The sequence below is a fragment of the Chrysochloris asiatica genome, unplaced genomic scaffold, assembly GCF_000296735.1.
Source record: "Chrysochloris asiatica unplaced genomic scaffold, ChrAsi1.0 scaffold00003, whole genome shotgun sequence".
NCBI lineage: Eukaryota > Metazoa > Chordata > Mammalia > Afrosoricida > Chrysochloridae > Chrysochloris > Chrysochloris asiatica.
The window spans coordinates 179,748-206,647 of record NW_006408521.1 but is presented as its reverse complement, the minus strand read 5'-3'; the positions used below and the strand labels follow the sequence as shown (position 1 = coordinate 206,647).

Below are 26,900 nucleotides of genomic sequence, written 5' to 3'. Positions count from 1 at the left end.
AGCAATGGACTACAAACCACAAGGTTTGTGGTTCGAGTCCATCCCCGACTCCTCAGGAAGTCTGCTCCTCTGAAAACTTAAAGCCTCAGAAATCCTATAGTGTCACTATGAGTCGGACCTGACTTGATGACACTTAACAACAATACTCGAGGACACACTTTGGCTATTGTGGACTTGTTTCAATTGTCTTCATCTTCAGCCTGAACTTGCTTATGAACAAATGATGACCTGTCCCCCAGTCTCCCCTGGCCTTATTTTGTCTGATGATATTGAGCTTCTCCACTGTTTCTTACTACAGACTTAGTCGATTTGATTCCTGTGTATTCCATCTGGCAAGGTATACGTATATAGTCACCTTTCATGTTATTGAAAGAAGGTATTTGGAATGAATATCCTAGTAATTAATAAAAGCATTAAAAGTGCAGTCTGAAATTCTTTAAGAAAATTTACAGAGTTTATTTTTTGATTATTCAATACTATTTGTTATTGTTAAGTTTCGTCGAGTCAGTTTCCTACACACAGAGACCCTGTATAGTGTTTCTGAGGAACAGCTGGTAAGTTGGAATCATAGACCTTGCCGTTAGCATCCAGTACTTATCCTACAGCGCTACACCAGGACTCCATTTCTGTTGTTGTTGTTGTTGTTGTTGTTAGGTGCCATCGAGTCGGTACTGACTCATAGCGACCTTATGCACAGCAGAAGGAAACACTGTCCGATCCTCAGTATCATTGCCACGCTTGAGCAATTGATGCTGTCACTTTTCCAATCCATCTCGTTGGGGGTCTTCCTCTTTTTCTCTGACCGTCCACCTACTTTGTAGGTGACATCCTTCTCCAGCAACTGGTCCCTCCTGACAATATACCCAAAGTATGACAGACAAAGTTTGGCCACCCTGGCCTCCAAGGAGCACTCTGGCTGCACTTCTTCCAACACAGATCTGTTGGTTCTTTTGGCAGCCCATAGGATTCTGTTTTTTGCAAAGCACAATTAAAAAGACCCTAGTATGGTGTGGCGCTGTGGGTTAATGCGTCAGACTGCAAAGTCGTTTGAACTGCAAGGTTGGTGGCTCAAGCTCACCAGCTGCTCCTTGGAAACCCTATACAGGGTCGCTATGGATCAGAATCAACTCAACGGCACTTAACAACAATAACAGTATAGTACTGTAGGATAAGAACTGGACCACAAGGTTGTTTGAAGTGTGATGTCAACCGTCCAATTCACCAGCCACTTCTCAGAAATCCTATACAGTGTCGCTATGAGTCGGAACTGACTCAACGGCACTTACCAACAACGGCAACAAGATCCACAAGGTCGGCAGTTCACACCCACCAGTCCCTCTTAGAAACCCTTTACTGGGCTGGTGTAAATTGCAAAACAGTAAATTGGAGTCCTGTTGGGGTGCTGCAGGTTAAGCACTGGACTGACAGACATAAGGCCAGCAGCTCAAATCACCAGCCACTTCACAATAAAAAGATGGGACAGTCTACTTCCTTAAAGATTTACAGCCTCAGAAACCCTATGTGAGGTCACTATAAGTCAGCACTGATTCCATGGCAGTAGCTTTGGGGGGACTGATAACAAATTAAGAAATCCTGGTGTGGTGCTGTGGGTTAATGTGCTGGTCGGTGGTTCAAGCTCTTCAGTCACTCCTTGGAAACCCTATACAGAGACGCTATGGGTTGGAATCGACTCGACAGCACTTAACAGCAATAAATTAAGGAGCTCTGTTGGCACTGTGGGTTAAGTATTGGGCTGCTAACTGCAAGGTTGGAAGTTCAGATCCACAGCCACTCACAGAAAGAAAGAAGAGGCTGTCTTCTCCCCTAAGGATGTCAGAAACTTCAAGCAGCCATTCTACTGTGTTCTACATACTGCCGCCATGACTCACAATTAACACAGTGGCAGTGGGTCTGGTTGCGTCGCTTTTAATACACAGGAAATTAGCACTCTTGCTGCACCTATGTAAATTTACTATGTAAACAGACAGATAAAATCTAACAAGTCCAGCCTTATACTGTGAGCAACAACTATCATTATTTGAGGTTATTATGATCACAAGGAAGATGGGGGGAAGGTGAAATTGTAAAGACAAATTGTAAAGGATTTTAAAAGTTAGTGGGTGACCTGTCTGGTTCATCCATCTTTTCTCTGAAAAGAAATATGACTGTGACTAGGATATTTCATAACTCCCTAGAGATAGAAGCCAATTTATAGAAACACATGGTGATGCAAATCATTCCTGTCTACACAAAGGGAAATTGTATCCAGTGCGATGTAATTGATTACCGCCTTAAGCATACTTCCTACTCTGCCAATCTTGCATCCATTTCTAAATATTTCAGCATTCCTTATTGGAGTAGAAATGTGCGTTACATTGTTCATTGTAATTTCATACTGGCTCCCTCATTAATTAAATAAAATATAGGATGTGTTTTTATTTTATATATGTATGAGAGTAATATCTTCTTTAAAATGTATCTTCTAACAACTGAATAAAGATGTATATAAGGAGCTCTGGTAGCGTAGTGGTTACGAATTGGGCTGCGAGCCGCAAGGTCAGCAGTTCGAAACTACCAGCGGTTCCGCACGAGAAAGATGAGGCGGTCTGCTCCCATAAAGATTTACAGCCTCGGAAACCCTGTGTAGGGTTGCTATGAGTCGGAACCTACTCCACGGCACATCACAACAACAACAACAATATATATATATATATACACCAAATGAAAAACCCATTTCCAGCAAGTCTATTCTGACCCATAACAACTATATATAGGGTTTCCCAGACTGTGAATCCTTACAGAAGCAACCAGTCTAATCTTTCCCCTGAGGACTAGCTGGTAGGTTTGAATTGCCAACCTTGTGGTAAGCAGTCCAGTGCTTATTATACAGCATCACCAGGGCATGTATATATCTCCAAATCTCTCTAGACTCTCTCTCTTGATGGCACTTAACAACAACAACATACATGTATGTGTATATGTATATATGTATGAACAGGCTTCAAAAGTCCATGAAAAATGGAATCAAAAGTTAATGGAATTTTTCTACACATTTTTTGAAGCCTATACTCACACACACAGAGCTGTAGAATAAGTAAGTAAGAAGGAGCTCTGGTAGCGTAGTGGTTACGAATCGGGCTGCGAACCTTAAGGTCAGCGGTTCGAAACTACCAGCCGCTCCGCGGGAGAAAGATGAGACTTTCTACTCCCGTAAAGATTTACACCCTCGGAAACCCTGTACAGGGTCGCTATGAGTCGGAACCGACTTGACGGCACATAACAACAACAACAACAGACTATGAAAGACAAGGTCGGCAATTCAAATGACCCACTTCTCAGAAACCCCATACACGGTCACCATGAGTCAGAAATGACTCGATGGCACTTAACAATATATACACACATAAATGTGCAATGCTGTGGCTCAACAGGATAAGCAGTGGACTTGGAACCACAAGGTCAGCAGTTTGAGCCCACCAGCCACTTCATGAGAAAAAGATGAGGCTTTCTGCTCCCACAAAGATTTAAAGCCTCGGAAACCTTACGCAGCGTCACTATGAGTCAGAACCAACTTGGCAGCCCTTAAGCACAACAGCAAACTTAGCAGTTTTAAGTCTCTCATCAATTATGCTGAGTGACTACTTGGTGTTGGAAATAAAACAAGAGACCAGGCAAACTGATCTACTGGCCTCAAGGAACTTACATTCTAATGAACCTAACATCCACTCAAACAACATTTATCTAGATTTAGATCATCAATATCACAAAGGAAAACAAAAAAATTAAACAAAATACTTTTAAAAGCCTCTTCAATATTTTCCTTCATAATTAAGAAATGACTACTTAGCAACACAGTACACTACCAAAGGGAAGAAAACTAACAAATGAGAAATCCTAGGTTTTATACAAAAATTAAGGTGTGCGTAGTTAAAAGAAGTAGCTAAATCTCTAGGCTTACTGTTGGAAGATCTGGGTATTTCATTTTTGAAACACTGCTTTTATGGAGAATACTAGACATTCTTTCAAATGTACATGGTTTGTGTAACCTTAACCAAGTTATCTAATCTCTCTGGTCTTTAGTTTTGCCATTTGTACAAAAAGATGAGAAACTCACTTCATGGAATAATATATCTAGAACACAGTGAAAGTTTAAATAAGTGTCAGTTAATAGTATTATTTATAATACTACTAATAATAATGAAGAATTTTTTATTCTTAGAGATGCCAATATTATTATAAATAGTATTCATTATAGGAAATATCTGTCAAATGTCTGCAAAATCAACAAGACCTAAATTAATATTATCAAAATTCTCTCAGTCATTTATAAGCAAAAAACGCTAGCTGTACAGATATAGATGGTGTTGGTTATGTGCCATGGAGTCGGTTCCAACTCATAGTGACCCTGTACAGGGTTTCTGAGGCTGTAAATCTTAATGGGAGCAGAAAGCATCATCTTTCTCCTGACTCAGCTCGTGATCACTATGCATGTTGTTGTTGTTAAATACTGTCGAGTTGATTCTGACCCATAGTGACCCTGTGTGTGATTTCTGAGGAGGGGTTGGTGAGCTTGAACCACCAACCTTGTGGTTCAAAATGACCTTGTAGTCCAACTCATTAGCTCACATTATCACACCAGGATTCCAATCACTACGAGGAGGTAAACAGAGGATAAAGATGTCATGAGTTAACTGGGAAATACAGTTTCGGATTTCATCGCTGTACATGGGCACTGGAATTGAATGAGCAAAGACTATTTAAACATTTCTTTCTCCTGAAATCCTCTTGTGTATGGACCGCAGATTGGGGATTATATGCCACATTGGCACCTTGTTACAGGTGACTCTTGTACAATTTCTGTGAGATCAGACCACAAAGGAGAGATGACTGGCCACCCCACAGTGCAATATGACACAGGTGATCCCTGGCAGGCAAATTCAAGGTCCTAGCCTTCCTAGGACCGCGCGGACTCTGGGGCAGCCCTGTTAGTACACTCCTAATCATACAAGGCCTGGGGTGCTTTACATAGCAGGCAGAGTCTCAAACTGATCGTAATTCTAATGTTGTTTACGCTCCCCTCTGTCTGCAGTGAGAGTTCTATCCTGTTTAAGATCATCACAATACTTCTTCACAAAGATCGAGGTCATTTTCATCTTCCTGCAAAATGACCTGACTAAATAAGGAAGCTACCGTGTCAAGGAAGGAAGGAGATAAAATGCACAATGTTCACAATTAAACCAAAAGGTCAAATAAATTGTCTCGCCAAAGTTGTTCGAAAAGGAAGATCACCTCATTTGCTAAACAAGGTTGGACTGAAAGTTACTACATCATTAATTTATTATTCTTAGAGACTCCAATATTATTTTTAAGATTAAATGGTAACACAAAAGTAAAGTCAACATTTGTAGAGCATCTATACCAAAAAAACAAAAACAAAAACAAAAAAATATGTTAGGTGCATTACAGGTCTAATCTGTATTGGGAACATTAATCTTCTAGTGATATTAAAGTAGATTATACTCATAATCTCATCTAAGAGTTTCATCAATTATTTGAGTGATTTTTAAAATTAAAAAAAATCAATTTCTTTGTTTTATCTCTATAGAAGTAGAAAATATACCATTGTAAGTTTATTATCAGAATTTAATTGAAAAGATGCTCCATTCACTCATTTAAATTATTATTAACCTCAAATAAGCAGGTACTACAGCACATACACACTTCAAAAAGTTCATGGAAAAACTGAATTAAAAGATAATAAAGCTTTCAACGTGCTTTTTGAAGCCCCCTTGAACATACTGCTAACCTACAGCATGAGGAAAGTTGTTGTTGTTGTTGTTGTTGTTACGTGCCATCGAGTTGGTTCTGACTCATAGCCACTTTTTGCACAACAGAATGAAACACTGCCCGATCCTGTTCCATCCCCAAAATCTTTGTTAAGCAACTGAAGGCAAATCTGGACTTTTCATTTATGAACAGAATCCCCCATTAGGAGTCAGAGCTGCATCATCCAGGATAAACGAAAAGACTAAGAGAGCAGAGTTCTTCCTCCACCCTCCCCTCAAAGAGCAAAGCCCCTGCTCTAAATCAATGTCAAAATCCAGTTATGAAGAACACCAATTTTAAAACAAGCAGTCCACTGTAATTCACGGAAACCCCATGGCTGTGAGAATACAAGTGTGCTCCCCGGTTAACTGAACCAAAGCACAAGCCAGGGCTATCTTCTAAGGTACCACTGGGTAAATTGGAACCTATAACCTTTCCGCTGCCACGCATGTTAGCTGTCAACACACTGTTGTTGTTGTTATGTGCCATGGAGTCGGTTCCAACTCATAGTGATCCTGTACAGGGTTTCTGAGGCTATAAATCTTTACCGGAGCAGAAAGCTTCATCTTTCTCCAGCGGAACAGCTGGTAGTTTCAAACTGATGACCCTGAGGTTAGCAGCCCGATTAAAAACCACTATGCAACACACTAGGGAGGTTCAAACCACACTAGATAACACTACCACAACATGATGGTGTATACAACTTTTATATGTGTTTCAGTAGAAACTATATCCCTGTAGTTAGTTAAAACAATAAAAACATGTTTGTAAGCTCAGCTTACATGTATCAATATACATACAAGGCTAAAACTCTAAACTCATTTACTTTTTGAACCATATAATGTGCTCTAGTCCCAGTTGTAATCATCACTCAATGACAATGATGCTTCACGTGATATGGTTTCGTCTGCACGTGTTACAAGCACATGCTGTTGCTTTCACTGCCGCTCGTGTTTCCAGAGTCAAAAATTTGATTCTATTTTCTGTCAAATTTTCTGGTGTTTTAGTTAAAATATTGTGGTAATTAGTATTTTTGAACCCATATCAATAACTTATTTAAGAATGAACTAGTAGAAAAGGAGAAAAATCAAAATAAGGCTTCCACTGCGATATCAATAATGGTGCAATGAATAATGTTGTAACTTAATGTAGAAATATTTTACAAAACCATTTTGGTATGGTTATTTATATGATCTAAGAAATACTGCATTTAAGCTATTTAAAGCTATATGTATGACATAGTCTTCTATGATTAAAATTTACACTGAACATTACTAAGGATTCTGTAGGGTCACATATGAGGGGAGGTCCATGGGGTGGTGGGTGACAGGAACCATAGTGCTGGCACTACTAACCATTTCCCTTTTCCAAGGACTCCATCAATTAATAAGGAAGTACATTATTAGCATGCCCAGAGCACCCAACTGTTCACCAACAAGAGCATCTCCAAGCCTGCAATACCCATGCGCTCAATGACTCAATGACAAGTCACCAAATCACCTCCTGCAAAATAACGCACTCCAACCATATGCCAGAATTGTGATCCCACCCGAGAAGCATCAATTTTGGCAAAGGCTTGAAAAGCAGAGTCTACTACCTGATTTTCTGCGTGGCTCCTCCCGTTGTCTGCTTTGATGATGGACTTAGGTTTCCGGGACTTGAAGTTGCCCATGCTGGGTCTCAACACACCGTCCACCAGCAAGGTCTGCTCTGCATGCTGCTGAGCCTCTCGCGAGAGTGGCGGGTGCTCATCTAGGAGCGCCCCAGCGTCCGGGTAATTTTCTTTATTGTTTTCATCTCTAAAACAAGAAAGGCCCAATTTAGAAGAGCAAAGAAAATGAATACACTACTACAGGAAAAGGAGGCTGGCGGTATTCACTGTGGCTGCATTTATACAATACCTAGCAATATTTTTAGTGAAGACTTGGAAAGTTTCACATGAAAAGGAAACTAAGAAATGTGAATTTCATGCTTTATATAACTCCACCTTGCAGTTCAAATGATTTTGCAGTGTGATGCATTAGCCCACAGTGCCTCACCAGGACTCCATGACTATGACTATATATATTTGTTTTTGTTTAGTGTCTTGGACTTGTATAGGGTTTCCAAGGAGTTGCCAGTGAGCTTGAGCTATCAACTTTGTGGTTAGTAGTCCAGTACTTATCCAGCACCACACCAAAAGTCTCTCTATATATAATTGTTCTTAAGAGTCATGGAGCCAGTTTTGACTCATAGTGACCTTGTACAGGGTTTCCAATGACAATCTTGTGTTTAGCAGTCCAGTGTTTATCCTACACCGCCACACCTGGGATACATATATATATATATATATATTTGTTGTTGTTAAGTACTGTGGAGTCGGTTCCGTCTCAAAGTGACCCTGCACAGGGTTTCCAAGGCTGTAAATCTTTATGGGAGCAGAACGCCTAATCATTCTCCCGTGAAACTGCTGGTAGTTTCAAACTGCTGACTTTTGAGGTTGGCAGCCCGACTCATAACCACTACGCTACCAGAGCTCTTGCTCTCTCTCTCTCTCTCTCTCTCTCTCTCTCTTTCTATATATATATAAAACTTGGAGCAATATACATAGCATTATTATTTGTTTTTACTTTTCTACTTTTAAAATGATTTAACATGAGTCATACTTTCCTCTCACAAGAATAATACAAGACATCCAGGTTAGATATTAGCACCCAACTCCAAGTTTAAGGCTCTGAAACCCAAAAGTTAAATGAAGGGTAATTCACACCAACCCAGAGCTGTCATTCCAGTCTCCACACTCTCATGCCTGTGCTCTAGGTCCAAGGCCTGATACTTCCTCCTTACTGACAACATTCGTTTAACTCATCTCTCTGTAACATTCAGAGGCCTTTAAAGGTTTTCCTCTTGTTGTTAGCTCCCATTATGTTGGCCTCTAACTCAAGGCAACCCCTTCACAACTATTTGGACTAATGTGATTCAAAGGGATCTCGTTGGCTGATTGTTCAGAAGTAGACCCAAAGACTTTCTTCTTAGTGTGTCTACAACCACAAGCGCCACTGAAACTTGTTCAGCATTTAGCAAAATGCAAGTCACACTGACAGACAAGTGATGACTACACACAAGACGCAATGGCCGGGAATTGAACTCGGGTCTCCCCTATGGAAAGGAAGAATTTTACCACTGAACCACCACTGCCCCCATTTAAAAGGTTTATTAGGATTTATTTTAATAGGATGATGCATGTTACTTGGGTAAAATATAAAAGGCAAGGGCCAAATTTTACCCAACCGGGCCATCTAAATATTGCCCTAAATATCTGAGTGGATGAAGTTTATTCATTAAGATTGTTTACAATTAAAAAAAAAAAAAAATTCTGTCACTAATGGATTAGAAATCAATGTCAAACCATGACTCAGAGACGACACTGTAGTTGTTGTTCTTAAGGGCTTTTGAGTCAGTTCTGAGTCATAGCAACCCTGTACAGAGTTTCCGAAGAGCATCTAGTGAGTCTGAACCGCCGTCGACTTTGCAGTGCAAATAGATCTTGAGGTTGAGTGCTTAACCTATGGTGCCACACCAGGAACTGCATTTCTCTCACTTCAAACAAATAATATTCATCCATGTACTCCACTTCCCTGTGTGGAAAAAAAAAGAGCAGCTGCCTTCACAGCTACCTAAATCATCTCCGCTCACGGAGGATTCTAGAACACCCAAGAAGGGGGGACAAAAGGTGGCTTCACAAATCTAAAACACTTCTTTTTATAGACTTATTCCTAAAATAATACCAGGATGTTGTTTTTATTCCATGTTTTCAAGGTGCCCAAAATTTCAGTGTCATCTTACTCACCGTCTAGACTTGAAAGACAAGTAAGCAGGGAAAGGGAGCAAAGAGTATTCTCCCATTACAAAAATGTAACACCTGAATTAAAAAGTCACCCTTAGAACTATGCTTCTAACATGCTATTGGTTCCCCTGAATCAGAAAAAATACAGGTTATGAAATGTATGGCAAGCTATGGACAATATTGCAAATTATGATAATTCCACAACATTTAATTGGGCTCAAGAGGAATCTGTACATGGATCAAGAAGCAATTGTTCAAACAGAACATGGGAATACCAAATGGTTTAAAATTAGGAAAGATATGTGACAGAGCTGTATTCTTTCACCATACTTATTTAACCTGTATGCTGAGCAAATAATCCAAGAAGCTGGGTTCTATGAAGAAAAACATGGCATCAGGATTGGAGGAAGACTCATTACCCTGCGATATGCAAATTATACAACCTTCCTTGCTGAAAGTGAAGAGGACTTAAAATACTTACTGATGAAGATCAAAGAGCACAGCCTTCAGTATGGATTGCATCTCAATGTAGAGAAAACAAAAATCCTCACCACTGGACCAACAAACAACATTCTTTCTTATCAATGGAGTAAAGTTTGAAGTTGTCAAAGACTTCATTTTTCTTAGATCAACCATCAACACTCATGGGAGCAGCAGCCAAGAAACCAAATGACATATTGCCTTAGACAAATCTGCTGCACAAGACCTTTTTAAAGTGTTGAAGAGCAAAGATGTCAGCTTGAGGACTTAGGTGCGCTTGACCCAAGCCATGGTATTTTCAATAATCTCATATGTATGCGAAAGCTGGACAGTGAGTAAGGAAGACCGTAGAAGAATTGATGCTTTTGAGTTATGGTGTTGGAGGAGAATACTGAAAGTGCCATGGGCTGCCAAAAGAACCAACAATTCTGTGTTGGAAGAAGTGCAGCCAGAGTGCTCCTTCGAGGCCAGGATGCCCAAACTTCGTCTCTCATACTTCGGACATATTGTCAGGAGGGACTAGTCACTGGAGAAGGATATCATATTTGGTAAGGTGGAGGGTCGGAGAAAAAGAGAAGGACCCCCGGCGAGATGGATTGGCAAAGTAGCAGCATCGGTGGGCTCAAGCATGGCAACTATTGTGAGGTTAGCCCAGGACCAGGTAGTGTTTCGTTCTGTTGTGCATAGGGTCACTATGAGTTAGTACTGACTAGATGGCACCTAACAACAACAACTTACCAGCATCATCATAACTGAGAATGAGCATGGTGTTCTGCAAAGAACAAGTCTAAAAGGTTCTCACACCTATTAAGTTGTGTAGCCTGGGTCACTTCACTTCACCTCTCTTCTCTTCATCCATGAAATGGAGGTAACATCTACCTTTCAGAGATAATGCAGTCTCTGTGAAAAGCTGGCCCCAAACCACCACCTAATAAATAGTAGCTATTGTTGCTTTCATGTGGGACCTTAGGCAAGTGCTTATTGGCAAAGAAAAAAATGAGACTTCTTTTTAGTCTTCCCAATGCCTCCAAAACACATTCCAAAGTCCTTACACGGCATATAAACCCTTTGAAATCTGGTCTCTGTTTATCTCTCCAGATTCATTTCTTGATACCCGTGTTTCTTCACCCCGACCCAACACTCAGTGTTCCTACCATCCTGAACTGATGGCAATTCCATCAACTCAAACTCTTGCCTTTACCCTCTGTGGCTTCCCAGTGTAATATTCTGTCTGCTTGGTGACCTGATCCTTTTCTTGATCTTACCTACCTACCAGCTGCCATCAACTCAATTCAGACCCATGGTAACCCCACGTGTGTCACAACAGGCTGTGCTCTATAGGATTTTCAATAGCTGCAGTCTTTCAGATGCAAATTACCAAGGTTTCCCTCCAAAACACCTCTCTGTGGGCTCAAACCTCCAATCTTTCCGTTCACAACCAGGGGTCTGTTAACTGTATACAGCACCTTAAGTTAGGCTTAGCTTTCTTCAGTGAACCATCCCAGATGCCTCTCTGGACTACAAGTATGTTCTCTATTGACCTTTAGCTTTAATAGCACGTAACACCCTGTCTGGTCATTTTCTATACTCTTGTCCATCTCCTCCAGTAAAATGAATTCCTGGGAGCAGGCGTTTGTCTTTCTCCACCCCTCATTTAGAACGGTTTGTGGCACACAAAGCAGATCTTGGATAAATGTCTAATTTCCAATAAGTGGATTATGAAGAATACAGACTTAGGTCCAAATTCTGCCTCACAGTGATTCTATTATCGTGGACGCCTTCTAATTCTTCCATGCCTCAGTTTCTCCATCTACACAATGAGGAGAGAAACATCAGCTTCCTCTCACTTCATGAAATCATGTCCCAAAGTGTCTTGTACAAAGCAAATGTTGAAGAAAGGGTTAACTATGATTCCAGACACACAATACCATGTTTGAGAAATAAATTTAGGGCCTCTTCCTTCAGGTGTATTATGGGAACATTAAGACGAGCAACTCAGTGGTCTACTCAGCAGGCATTTATTACATATTATGCCAGCACTGTATTGTGTGCTAAGTGGGAAATCCAAAAGTACCTAAGAGGAAAGGTCCCTTACTAACAATATCTAGTAAAAAAGACAAGACGCATGAATAAATAATTAGAATCCAAAGGTGTGTAGTGTCTGTCCTTCACAAACGAGAACCAAGCCATAGTGAGCTGTACCTGAGACTGGAACAATCAGTCTGGTCTTCATGTAGAGTGACTGTGTCTTCCTCACACCTGGGGAGAAGGAACAAACACTGTGTCAGACCCACCTGTCTGTCCAGCAGCAGCAATCCTCTAGAATTACCTCTAGAGACATATGTCACACTAAAAACACAGAAAGACCCCCACTGCTCTTCCCCAAACCAGTTTCCATTCTCAACAAGTCTACTAGACAAAAATACCACCCTTTTCATATCATGTGAGCTTTAGCTCATAAACATATGGGACTCTCCTTTTTCCCCTCCAATACTCTGTTTCATCTACTCTAAAATTACCTTAGTGGTCGCAGTATGTACAGGAACATCAGGCACCAAGACGGGTGAACTGGCGTTGGTTCACAAGGAACTCTACTACATGTCATTTTCCATATGCCCTGCTTCTGCCTGTCCCAGACCACAGAGGCTCTGATTTGGCTTACTTGAGTAGCCTCCAAATTGGCCTCCAGACTTTAAGCCCTTCTTTTCACAATATTTCCTTTATTAACCTGATGAAAAATTCTAGACTCTTCCATATTGAAAGATCTCCAGTGCTGTACACTGCCAAGAGGAATCTGGAGTGGGAATTTTTGTGGAGAATAGACCATTCCTTCACACTAGAGTCTCTGGGGCAATTTGTTCCTGTTTTCAGCTATTTCACGCCACCCCCACCCCAGAATGGAATGGTTTTTTCCACCTTCAACTCCTGTTCAATCTTCGTTGGCCAAGTCAGGTTCCGAAGGCTCCATGAACGTTCCCTGACAAGTCTACACCACCTGCCTGGTTCCAGTTTTAATGCTTGAGTGTTGACTCTTCATTCTGAAGTTTTAGTAACCACTTACATCCTGTCTCACATCATTACTTAATTGTTTTGCACTTCAGAGACTTTTTTAATGAGTTGTTAATTCCATGAGAAGAAATAACTGTAAATTCTTTTTCTAGACACATCACCATAGTTCCTAGCCCAGCACTACCCCAAAGCAGACACTCAATAAAAACTTGAGTTGAATCCCTAACTCTGACCCCTCAGAATGTCTGGTCCTTAAAATAGTTAAATAAGCATTCACTGCATTCTAGGTACTACAGTAAGCATTGGAGCTGTGCTTCCAAACTATATGAGGTGTAAAAATTACCACGTTGGATTTTAATCCCAATCCATTGTGGACACAGACTTGGATAAAAATGTTATATTACTGTTGTATGCCTGCCGCCAAGTAGCTTCCTGTTCAGAGCAAGCCTATAGGATGAGGAACTGCCCTATCAGGTTTCCTAGGCTGTAAATACATCAGTAGAGTCCTGGTGTGGTTCTATATAAGATAAGCACTAGACCACAAGGTCAGTTTGAACTGCAAGGTTGGCAGTTCAAACTCACCAGCTTCTCCTCGGAAACCCTATACAGGGTCGCTATGGATCAGAACCGACTTGGCAGCACCTTACAGACCACAGTAGCAGTAACAGTCCTGTCTCCTCTTGTGGAGGTTCTGCTAGGAGCCCTGGTGACGTGCTGTAGGACCTACCAGCCACTCCTCTGATACCCTATACAGGGTCATTAGGAGTTAGAACCAATTCAACAGCACTTAACAACAACAATCTTTATGACAGAAGCCCTGGTGGCACAATGGTTACGCACTTGGCTACTAACCCAAACTCACCAGCTGCTTTGAGGGAGAAAGACGTAACAGCAAGGACCAAGAGGCAGTTGTTCGAACAGAACATGGGAACACTGAATGTTTTAAAATGAAGAAAGGTGTGCAACAGGGTTGTATTCTTTCACCATACTTATTCAACCTGTATGCTGAGCACATAATCTGAGAAGTTGGTTTCTATGAAGAAAAATGTGGCATCAGGATTGGAGGAAGACTCATTAACAACCTGCGATATGCAGATGATACAACCTTGCTTGCTGAAAGTGAAGAGGCCTTAAAACATTTACTGATGAAGATCAAAGAGCACAGTCTTGGTATAGATTACATCTCAATGTAAAGAAAACAAAAATCCTTACCACTGAACCAATAAACAACATTCTTATCAATGGAGAAAAGACTGAAGTTGTTAACGACTTCACTCTTCTTGGATGAACTATCAACACTCTCAGAAGCAGCAGCCAAGAAATCAAATGACGTTTTATATTGCATTAGGCAAATCTGCTGCACAAGACCTTTTAAAAATGTTGAAGAGCAAAAAGATGTCAGTTTGAGGACTAAGGTGCACCTGACCGAAACCATAGTATTTTCAATAACCTCATATGTATGTGAAAGCTGGACAGTGAATAAGGAAGACCATAGAAGAATTGATGTTTTTGAGTTATGGTGTTGGAGGGGAATACTGAAAGTGCCATGGGCTGCCAAAGGAACCAACAGGTCTGTGTTGGAAGAAGTGCAACCAGAGTGCTCCTTGGAGTCCAGGATGGCCAAACTTCATCTCTCATACTTGGGACATATTGTCAGGAGGGACCAGTCACTGGAGAAGGATATCATGTTTGGTAAGGTGGTGGGTCAGAGAAAAAGAGGAAGACCCCCAGCAAGGTGGATTGGCAAAATGACAGTATCAATGGTCTCAAATGTGGCAAAAATTGTGAGGCTGGTTGGCCCAGGACAGGGCAATGTTTTGTTCTGTTGAGTCGCTGTAAGTACCGACTTGATGGCACCTAACAACGACAAGCAAGTTATAGGAGTCCTGGTGTGGTGCCATAGGATCAACAGTGGACTGGTAACTGCAAGGTTGTTGTTGTGAAGTGCCATTGAGTCAGTTCTGACCCTTAACGACCCTGTATAGGGCAGTTCAAACTCACCAGGGGCTCCTTGGAAACCGGACCTCTTTGAGTCAGAACTGGCTGGAAGGCTTTTAGTAACCACAACAAACAGGTGGTTGCGTCAGAATCATTTGATGGCAGGGGCTTTGGTTTTTAAACCTTACAGGAAAAAGCTGCCATGTGTTGTCTCCCACAGAATGGCTAGTGGGTTTGAACCACCAATCTTTTGGTTTACAACAAGTTAAAAATGCCTAATTCCAGCTGTCCCGCGGGAGAAAGCTGAGGCTTTCTGCTCCCATAAAGATTTGCAGCCTCGGAAACCCTGCACAGGGTTGCTATGAGTCGGAACCAACTCCACGGCACATAACAACAACAACAACAATTCCTATTAACTTCATTAAATGCCTACTATTTTTTGTATTTTTTTTTCATCTTCAAAAGTAACAAGCAATTCAGAGACCCACACTTAGCTCTTAAAGGATACCGGGTTGAAAACAGACCTAGACCCAGATCTCCTCACTGTACTGAGTGTACAATAAAATAAAAATAACCATCATGTAATATTTATACTGTATGCAGTAATTGAAATCTAAAAATATTCTTCACTGGCAATGGGGTATAATTTAGCCACAAAACAAACGCATTATAGCTCCAGTTCTCTTATCCAGTGAATCCTTTTAAATTATGGTTTTGTAGTAAATTAAACAAAGGCACTTACTGGCTCTAACCCTCTCTACCTGATGAAATATTGTATTCTACTGGCAATTAAAAATATTGGTCAGCTTAGCAAAATGTGCCACTTAATACATCTTAACAAAATGAACTAAATTTCCTTGCTTTCACATGTTTCTGATTTGTCAGTAACCCACTTGGTCCATAACAGGAAAAACAACCATTACATTCACAAGAATCGCTTTGTTCTCTTCCATTAGAGACTTGCATTTGAATAGATCATCCGGGCTTTGTAATGCAAATAAAAATGTTTCCCCATAGAAGCAACCAAGTTAAAAATAAATAAATAAATAATAGTAAAGAACAAAAATCTACAATTGCTGTTTCCAAAGAACTGGACCCAACTAGAGGTTCAACACTACAGCTCAACAATACCTATTGTTTGGGAATTTGGCAAGAACTTAGTTTTTTCCCCCTTATTTGATTTATTAATCTTTCTCCTCAAAGTACAATTAGTTAAAATGGAAACTTGGCATCAAAACATAAAAAGTTGCAGATGCTTTCTGGTCTAAGACTGGACCTAATTCGCTGATTCAATTTTAAGGTCTACTGAAAAATTCCAATCATTACTCTAGAAAACTCAATTCCAAGTTCACAGATATAGCAACTGAAATAGATCTCCCTACTGGACTTTGGCACTGTGGGTTAATGTGCTGGACCCCAAAGTCTATTTGAACCGCAAAGCCAGTGGGCCTTGGAAACGCTATACATGGTCACCATGGATTGAAACCAACTCGATGGCACTTAACAACAACAACAACAACTGGAGTGCTGGAGTACTAGTGTGGCACTGTGGGATAATGCACTGGACCAAAAGGTCATTTAAATCGCAAGGTCAGTGGTTGTAACTCACCAGCTGCTCCTGGGAAACTCATTAGTGTGGCACTGCAGGATAATGTGCTGGACCACATGATCGTTTTGAACCCCAAGGTCGGCTGTTCAAACTCACCAGCCGCTTCTGGGAAACCCTATACAGACAGGGTCACTATGAATCAGAACCTACTCGATGGCACTCAGTAACAACAACTGGACTGCTTAGAGTCCTGGTGTGGCATCATAGGACAAGCACTGGACTGCTAACTGCAAAGCTGGCAATTCAAACCCACTAACTGCTCCTGGGAAATCCTACAAAGGGTCACTGTCGATCAGAAGTGACTGTATGGCTCTTAACAACTGGCTTACAAGGCACACCTATGAACGTTCTTTTACTAGAGTTTTCATTTGCTTTGATAAAGAGCATCAACTTCTAGTCAATTAACAGTCCCTCTCTGATTGTTCTGAAGTCCCTGGGTGGTGTGCACCATTAACACAATGGCCTGCTAAAGTTTAAGTCCACACAGAAGTGCATCAGAAGAAAGGCCTGGTAACCGACTTCTGAGAATTCCTTTGAGGCACAGTTTGACTCGCACATAACTCTGATAGCTCTATAGGGTTCTTGCCTAGGCACCACCTGTAAATGTACTACACTGTCCCTATTATGAAACTGGATTCAAGAGCAGGGACCCATATCCAGATCGCCCCACTCCTGGAAGAAAATCAGCACAGGATAAGCACCCAGAGGCATCCTCACATTGCTGTTGTTAAAGGCCATCGAGATGGTTCCAACTTTTAGTGACCCTGTATAAGGTTTCCGAGAAGCTGCTGGTGGGTTTGAATTGCCAGCCTCGTGGTTAGCAGTCCAGTACTTACCTTACAGTGCCACACCAGGACTCTTCCTAGGGGGAATTTAAAGACCAAACCCTTTCAGGGTCTCCCTCTGAGATTTTCAGAACTTGACATCTTCTAGAGCAGTGTTTTCAAACTACAGACTGCGATCCATTTGTTAGTCCTGGCATTAGACAAATGCAACCACTTTAAAATTTTTTTTACAGAAAATAGCAGTGTATAACAATACAAGTTAAGTATTGTTCCATGAACTTTATTTGTATTTTGTATGTGTCTGTGTGTTGGTTGGTTACAATGTTTTTCTTATTGTTTTTGATGTTGTTGTTGTTGTTAAGTGCTGTAGAGTCGGTTCCGACCCATAGCGACCCTGAACAGGGTTTCCGAGGGTGTAAATCTTTACGGGAGTAGAAAGCCTCATCTTTCTCCCGCGGAGCGGCTGGTAGTTTCGAACCGCTGACCTTAAGGTTCACAGCCCAAGTCGTAACCACTACTCTACCAGAGCTCCTTGTTTTTGATAGTTCAAAAAAAAATAACGAAAGCCTCCTTTCTATTAGATGACTTCTTTTGCAATTCTCATCACCTGAACTCTCAGTTGTGAAATCTTTCATGCTGGTGTGGCACTGTGGGATAATGTGTCAGACTGCAAAGTCGTTTGAACTGTAAGGTCGGTGGTTCAAGCTCACCAGCTGCTCATTGGAAGCCCTATACAGGGTCACTATGGGTCGGAATTAACTCGATGGCCCTTAACAACAACAGACAGTATGTATGTAAGTCATTGATCCTTGTGATCATTTACAGTGAAATACTTAAAACTGGTACTTGTTTCTCTATTTGGAGTTTTACTTCCTGTGTCAACCAAAAACAGAAAAACCATATGACCACAGACTAGAAGAAAGTGTTTGCAAAACACATATCTGATAAAGCTGTTGTATATACAATATACAAAGAACAACACAACAATTTAAAAAAATAAAACAACTCAAAAAATGAAAAAAGGATTTGACCAGACACCAAAGGTGGGAAGCGAACTCAATGTCATCTGTCAGCACCAAACCCAGTGCCTTGGAGTCAATCCTGACTCAGGAGACCTGAAGACAGAGTAAACTACTCCGTAGGGCTTTGTGGCACTGTACGACAGCTATCCACAAGTTTGGCAGTTCAAGCCCACCAGCTGCTGCGTGGGAGAAAGATGAGACTGTCTGCTCCCATTAAGATTTACAGACTGAGAAATTCTATATAGAAGCATTATGAGTCAGAATCAATGAGATGGGGGTGGGGCTTTTAGTATTATTTACAAGAGCACGTCATAGCTTATTTATGAGGCAGCCGATGAGCTCCAACCTTCAACCTTTTAGAAAGCAGCAGAGCGCTTAACCTGCCACCAGGGCTCCATATGTTATTGTTGTTTTTAAGTGCTGTGGAGTTATTCTGACTCATGGAAACCCTGTAAAGAGTTTCTGAAGAGCAGCTGGTGAGTTTGAACTACCCACCTTGCACTTCAAACCGACCTTGAGGTCGAGTGCTTATCCTACAGTGCCACATGAGGACTCCTCACATGTTATTAGTATATTGCAAAGTAAAATAACAATGAGATACTACACACCTATAAAAATGGCTAAAATCTAAAACACTGACATTCTCAACTGCTGAGGCGTATGTGAAGCAATAGAAAGCCTCTTTTCACTGCTGAGGAGTATTCAGAGTGGCTCAGCCACCTTGGAAGACAGTCTGACAATGTCTTACAAAGCTAAACATAAGTTTACAGACAACCCAACAATCATGATCCTATGTATTTACCCAGATGAACTAAAAACTTGTTTCCACACAAAACCTGCACACAAATGCTTATAGCAGCTTAATTCATGACTTCTAAAAACTGAAATCAACCAAGACATTATTCAGCAGATGAATAGACAAGCAAACCTTGAGATTCAAACAAACTGTGTTGCTCCATTGTTCTGCAATAAAAGGAAACGAATGATCAAGTTACAAAAAACACATATTATTGTTGTTATTAAGTGCCCGACAAGTCGATTCCGACTCATAGCAACTCTGTATAGGGTTTCCAAGGATCAGCTGGTGAGCTTGAACCACCGACCTTACAGTTCAAACAACTTTGCAGTCTGATGCATTAGCCCACAGCACCACATCAGGACATGGGAGCCCCTTAAATGGATATTGCTAAGTCAAAGGAACCAGTCTAAAAGAAGTTAAGTACTGTATGGCATTCTGGAAAAGGTAAGACTATAGAAACAGTGAAAAACAAAAAAACAAAAACAAAAACTCTAAATGCAAAATCTCACTGCCATTCAGTGAATTCTGACTCATAGTGATCCTACATAGAGTCTCTGAGACTGCAAATCTTTACAGAAGCATACAACTTCATCTGTCTCCTGAGGAGTGGCTGATGGCTTTGAACCACCAACCTTGCAGTTCATAGTCCACAGAACCTAATAAACTACAAAGACAGTAAGAAAGAAGGGACTGCCAGGGGTTCTGGGAGAGAGGGATCGAGACGAATAGGTGAAGCACTGAATATTTTTAGGGCAGTGAAATTATTCTCTATGATACTGTAATGGTGGATACATGGCATTTTGCATTAGCTAAAACCCACATTGCTATAAAAACTATGGAACCCTAGTGGTCTTTAATAATAATGTATCAATATTGCCTCATCAATTATGGCATGGTCATAGGAGAAAATGTATGCAGAGGAAAGGGGATACTGTACCTTTGGCATCATTTTTTTCTGGTGTGGTACTTTACGATCAGCGCTGGACTGCAAACCACAAGGTAGCAGTTCAAACCCACTAGCTGCTCCTTGGAAACCCTATACACAGTTGCTATGAGTCAGAACCAATTCTGTGGCACTAAACAACAATAAGAAAAATTACTCTAAATATAAAGGAGCTCTGGTAGCGTAGTGGTTTCAAATTGGGCTGCAGTTTGAAACTACCAACTGTTCCGCAGGAGAAAGATGAGACTTTCTGCTCCTGTAAAGATTTACAGCCTCGGAAACCCTGTACAGGGTCGCTATGGGTCAGAACCGACTCCACGACACACAGCAACAACAACAGCTCTGCGAGGTAGGAGCTCCCCTCAGAAGCATAAAGATTTCCCCAGGACTTCAAGGTATCTAAAAGTGGCATCTGTGTCACTTTTGCTCCATGTCCCTAAGCCCAGAAAAGCAGAAACCAAACATCCATTTCAGTCTGTTCCCAGTGCTCATAAACTAAGAACCACTTGTTCCTTAGAATAATGATGGGGAAAGACGCGCCCATGAGAAGTTCTCTTTTCCACATTGGGTAAGTAAGAAGAGTTTCTTCTTAGATGAAATATAGTTGGTCAGTGCTGGAAGAGGAATTCTAGTCACCTTACTCTCTGAAGGCAAGATTACAGAAATGCTAACTCCAGTGGATTCCACAACTACTCCCATTAGCACCTCCTGGAGTGCCGGTTACAACACCACACTTCTGCCTCCCAGCCCCCTAGCTCAACCCTCAGAGGGTGGGGTCCAGGAATGTGAGTTTTTAAACCAGACGCTTTTTTTAAACCAGACGCACGGGGGCTCTGTTAGCGTAGTGGTTACGAATCGAATCAGGCTGCGAGCCTCAAGTTCAGCAGTTCAAAACTACCAGCTGTTCCACGGGAGAAAGATGAGGCTTTCCGCTCCTGTAAAGATTTACAGCCTCGGAAACCCTGTACAGGGTCGCTATGAGTCAGAAAGGATGAAACCGACTCCACGGCACATAACAACAACAATACATTATCAAATACCTCTAATTAGTTTAATACTGGCCTACTGATGCTGTACAATAAGCACTGGACTGCTAACCACAAGGTTGGTGGTTCAACCCCACCAGTCACTCCTTAGAAACCCTCCTATATAATAGGGTCTATACGAATTGGAATCGACTCCAAGGCACTTACCAAGAACAAAGGTTTCCAATGGGAACACTGGTGGTTGGGTGGTAGAATTCTTGCCTTCCACGCAGAAAATAGAGTCCTGGTGTGATGCTATAGGATAAGCACTGGACTTGTAACTGTAACCACTAGGCTGGCACTTCAAACAAACCAGATGCTTCTGGGTTGCTACGAATCAGAACGGACTTAATGGTGCTTACCAACAACAATACAGAAAACATTACTTCCAAAAATTAGCCTGTGAATACCCTAGGAATGCCAATGATCTAATGTGCAACTGAGGGCTGGTCAGTGGTGACTTCTGTTGAGAGGGGAAGGGGCAAACACAAAGGTAGCTAAGGACAACAACAAAGCTTTCCCAAACCCAGACCAATGCTGGGCTGACTCCAACACATTCATGCATTCCTCTCTTTTACTTGGGAGAAAGCCTGGGAAACTATTTTCACAGGTCCCCCTTCCCTGACCTCTGGGTGATTTGGATGATCGGTTGGGTTTGAGAACCCTTACATCACATGATAACAAACAAAAACAAATAAACCCAATGCCATCAAATCAAGTTAAGACTTGTGGTACTGTGGGATAATGCACTGGACTGCAAGGTCAGTTTGAACCACAGAGTCGGAGGTTCGAACCCACCAGCTGCTCGTTGGAAACCCCATACAGGGTTGCTGTGAGGCAGAACCAACTTGATGACACTTAACAACAACATCAGATGATAACAAACCAAACCAAACCCACTGCCATCAAAGTGATATAGACACATCACTGTCAATCCTATATGTGGTTCATGAAGCTGCAAATTGTTACGGGAGCAGAAAACCTCATTGTTCTCCCTCAGAATGGCTGGTGGGTTTGAACTGCTGACCTTGTGGTTACCATCAGATGGTAACTAGCCAGCATTCATTTCACGCTCAAATAGCTGGATAGCAGGACAACATAGGAAATGACCCTGGAAAAATAACTGAGCAAAGGGTGCTGACGATACAGATGAAAGGTCAAGGCCATTTCAATCCTGGAGGAATTTGAGTAGAAAAAAATATGCATTGACCAAGAGTTACAGACAATGCCAACCCTGGGAAAAAATGAGAAGTGAATACAAACTGTTCTTGAATCTCTTCCAACTTCTCTTCCCTCTGACCCTTTGAAGACCACCCCACCCCACCCCCCACCCACAGTTGGCCAAGCAGAATTGTGTTAGGTTAGAATCTCTGACAGAATAATTTATGTGAAAGTATAACAACTTGAATCCACATATACTTTTAAATTTCCATGTTATTACTAAGGCTCACCACTGAGGCCTTAATTTAAAAGAAATCATCTCTCAGTGAAATTTCAGACACAGAAGAAAATCAGTGGGTGAATTCGGGAGTAGGACATGGGGAAGGAGTAACAGGAAGTTTTCTTGTATCCAAAACATACTAGTAGAAAGTGCTTCTTCTGTGTACACAAAGGCCTCCTACAGAATTTTCTGACCTTCTGTGATGCCCACATCTCCATATAGGGCACCCTAGTACTGCTGGCCATGTGGACAGGTCCAGAGAACCAAGAAAATAAGGTTCCTATGCGCTAGGGAGAAGTTCTGGTGTGGCGCTGTGGATTAATCCTAATACATGCTATGTTACAAGCATAAAGCTTTTGGTTGTTTTCAATAGTTCCTTAGATTTTTGTAAATTAATCATGAGGTATTCCAATTGTCATTCAGTGTATTTAAAAATAAATCACTGTCACTTTTCTAAAAGCAACAACATGATCTTATACAATTAAAACTCCGTGGGTGGTGTCCAGAGACAAAGTACCAGATTCTCCCCAGCAGTTAACTGTGAAATGTTGTTTGGTTTGGTTTTTAACTGCCCATGTACAGTCTGGAAGTGTCTCCATTTTGAAGCTGCTAAGCTTCTGGCAAACCAAAGGGATTCAGCCTCACAGGGTTTCTGAAAATCAGGCCCAGAAAGCACTTGGTGCTTATAGGCACAGCAAAGGGAGGAAGTCAGTACCTGAGTACCAGAACCCAGAAGAAAACACTTCATCTTTGGCCTACATACCTTGGCAAGAATCCTGCCTCCTCTCTCAGGTTTTTAGAAAAAGCAAAGATGCTGTAGAGGTTATCAAGCAATCTAATTAGCAGGATGGGATCTAGATGAGACTATCGTATTACATCTTATAAAATCAAGCCTGACTTTAAAAAAAGTGATTCCATGTAAGCGAACTCAAAGCTGGACAGCAGGAGAAAACAACACCCAACCCGAGAAACATAAGAAAGTGGGAAACCAGAGGTGCTGAGACGGATTGTGGAATGGTACCCTTCTATCACCAAGACGTTGAGACAGTGGTAGGATGTGAAACTCAAAATATATCTACTTACTTCCCTCCTATGGAACTTTAGCAAACATCTCTCAAGGTAGTTAGGCTTTCTATATCAACCAATATTTATTTACACACATATATGTAACTGATATGCATTTATAATCTCATAATATAGCATAATATGCATTTGAATTCTGATATTGGAGAAGAATATTAAAAGTACCATGGACTACCAGAAGAACAAACAAATCTGTGTTGGAAGAAGTACAATCAGAATGCTCCTTAGAAGGACATCATGCTTGGTAAAGTAGAGGGTCAACAAAAAAGAAGAAGGAAGACCCCCAAGGAGATGGACTGTCATCAGCAATGGGCTCAAGTGTAACAGTGATTGTGGGGATGGTGTAGAACAGGACAGTGCTTCATTGTGTTGTGCAGAGGGGTCGCTGTGAGTCGGAACTCAACACCCAACAGCATCTAACAACAACAAATATGGTGGTGGGAGTGGTGTGCCACCGAGTCGGGATTCCGAGCTGTAAATCTTTAGGGGAACAGAAAATCTCATCTTTCTCCCAAAGAAAGACTGATGGGCTCCAACTGCCAACTTTGTGGTTAGCAGTCCAATACTTATCCTTACATAAAGATGCACATCCATATTTCCTGAAGAGCTAGAAAGACTTCCACAGAAAGACTCCAGAAGTAAAGTAAGCAACGTGAGTTAGTGTAGAAAAAGCTTGCTAGATGTCTTATATGTATTACTTGCATATATGTGTATTTGTATGTGTATATGTGTATATATACATACACACACGATTTACATTTAGTAGCCAACATTCTATTATTTTCGATGTCTATAGTATAGTACTACTAGAACATATTTTTAAAGGGATAATGAAAATTAAAACCATGAACTATATATAAATATCTATTTAACAATACTATGCCTGTTGGTCTTAAGTAAAACATTACCCTCCTTCATTCCAAATTCAAATGGTGTTAGCTGTCCTAATCAACAGTTATCATCATAGGACCAAATGAATCATTATTCTCATAGCCAGACCTTTGAGGTCAGAAGATAAAAATGGCAAAGGCATGCAAGAAAAGTTTACTTTGCTGTGTCTTAAAAATGTGGAGGCAGGAGAAGATGAGGATAAGTTTAGCTGTTTATCACATGCTTGCATTCTGCTCAAGAAATTTCACACCCATTTCCTATTTGTTGTAAAATGTATACCGTGTGCACTCCATGAAAACTGACACCAATGTTGGCAAAATACAACCAAGCTTCCTTTCTGACATGCCAAATAGGTTTAATATATATATATGTATATATGTATATATTATAGATATATCTTAGCTCCAAGAACATGATCTGAGGGCATTCTGCTTCCCCAAGCCTTCAGCTTGTTTCAGTATCTCTCCCGCAGCCGCTAAAAGGCTCCTTTCAACATGTAAAGATTTCTGGGCCCATCAGTCAGCACGTCTTGAGGTCGGTACAGCTCCAGATTATAGGAGACAATGCATCTAACAGAAGAGCAGCTGGAGAGGGTGAAGGATACCTTCACGAGAAAAAGCATGCAAGTCTTATTTTAATCGCAAGAATCACTTACTCTGTTACAGCAGCGCTGCCGAAGGAATTATCCTGAAGGCTGAAACAGAAACAAGAAAACATCAGCCAAGTGTGACCGGGGAGCCGTCTCCCTGGTCGCTCTCCGGGAGTTAGAACACATACACAAACATGGCATTGCAAGCCTAGTCTCAGGACTCGCCCGGCACGCTCGCTCTACCTTGGGCTGCTGTCTGCACATGCTCGTAACGACACCCCCAGCAGGGGCCCAGCCGCACGGGCGAACCACAAAGCCCGGCAGCCCGCGAGGCTGCGGGGACTGAGCCGGGCGGGGCGGGGCGCAGCGGCGGCGGTGGTGGAGGGGCGGGACCGGGGACCCAGAGAACCCCGCAAGGAGCACAGGAGAGTTGCCTCGCGAGTCGAGCCTTACCAGCCCGGCGCGGTGTTTATTCCAGGCCTTTCGTTCCCCCGCCCCAGGGGATTGGAAATAGGAATTCCCAACTCTTTTTGCCCAGGTGCTGAGCTCCCCAGGAGATTTGCTTTTTTGTAACGAATTTGACTATGCCCCTCCGCCCCCACCCCTAGAAGGATTGAGGCTCCAAGAGATTTCTGCTTTCAGAAGAAGCGGGCAGGGGAAGGAAAGAGGGAGGGAGACATTAGCACTGTGTTTTGTGTGTGTGTGTGTGTGTGTGTGTGTGTGTGTGTGTGTGTGTGTGTGTGTGTGTGTGTGTGTGTTTAGTGCCCAGGGAAAAGGATTCTGCATCGACACGATCTGGTCTTCGCTGTTATTTTCAGTGCCTAACAGGAAGCGCCCAGTCGCGGGCCGCGGAGCTGTGAATGAGCCCACGCAGGGCGAGTGGAGACTTTATTCTAGGCATTAACTGATGACTAGGGACCATGCAATGGGTGGGGTTTGCGGTGGAAGTGGAGATCAAATCCAGAGAATTTTCCCTTGGAATAAAGGAAACCCTTTGAGGGAGGGGGAAATTATCTACCCTCTCCTCCTTCATTCCCCTGGAGATACCTTCCCTCTTTCCATTGTTCATTTTCTCTGCCATGTTGACCTTGATATGGAATGAACAGTCATTTGTGACAGATGCTTACTTTAAATTCGGAATGAAGAAAAACCCGGTTCCCCCCACCTTTTTTTCCCCTAATCTTTCCACTCCCAGAAACAACTGAGATAGGCATTTTAGTCCAAACTAAATTAAACTAATTTAGTGAGCTACAGTAAAAAAAAAAAAAAAATTATAACTAGGTTTTAATTTGAGAACAATTAGCATAATGACCAAAAACTTGGAACTTAATTAAAGGATCTTTACCTCTCCATGTCACTCTAAGACATTAGTGAACAAGTTAACACAAGGATCTAGGATGAAGATACTTGCCTGTATTTTTCCTATTAAGTTACATGTTGACTTTCAAATTTTGTCTGATCTGCCCAGAAGAGATAGTCTCAAAGTTTATGGTTTTATGGCACGGTAGGACATTAAGCAATTTCATATCTAACAGGAGCTCTGGTGGTCAGGTGATTAAGCTCTTAGCTGTGAACAGAGAGGTCAGTAACTGGAACCCACCAGCTGTCCTGTGGCCTTTAGCATCCATAAAGAT

The 26,900-nt window shown here is 41.6% G+C and overlaps 1 protein-coding gene across 4 annotated transcripts in view; it reads right to left on the bottom strand.

Moving 5' to 3' along the window:
- The window catches only part of FAM13C (family with sequence similarity 13, member C), a 189,943-nt gene extending 164,108 nt beyond the window's left edge, over positions 1 to 25,835 (bottom strand). The window contains exons 1-4 of one of the 4 annotated variants that reach the window (XM_006831093.1): positions 25,510 to 25,835; positions 25,333 to 25,371; positions 12,335 to 12,391; positions 7,424 to 7,625 (exon numbers count right to left, since the gene is read on the bottom strand). In XM_006831093.1, the coding sequence (XP_006831156.1) occupies positions 7,424 to 7,498 (75 nt within the window). In that variant the 5' untranslated portion in view covers positions 7,499 to 7,625; positions 12,335 to 12,391; positions 25,333 to 25,371; positions 25,510 to 25,835. Of the gene's footprint in view, positions 1 to 7,423; positions 7,626 to 12,334; positions 12,392 to 25,332; positions 25,449 to 25,509 lie in introns of those variants that run through there. The other 3 variants (XM_006831092.1, XM_006831095.1, XM_006831094.1) reach the window with 3 other exon arrangements.
- Positions 25,836 to 26,900: the final 1,065 nt, after the last annotated feature.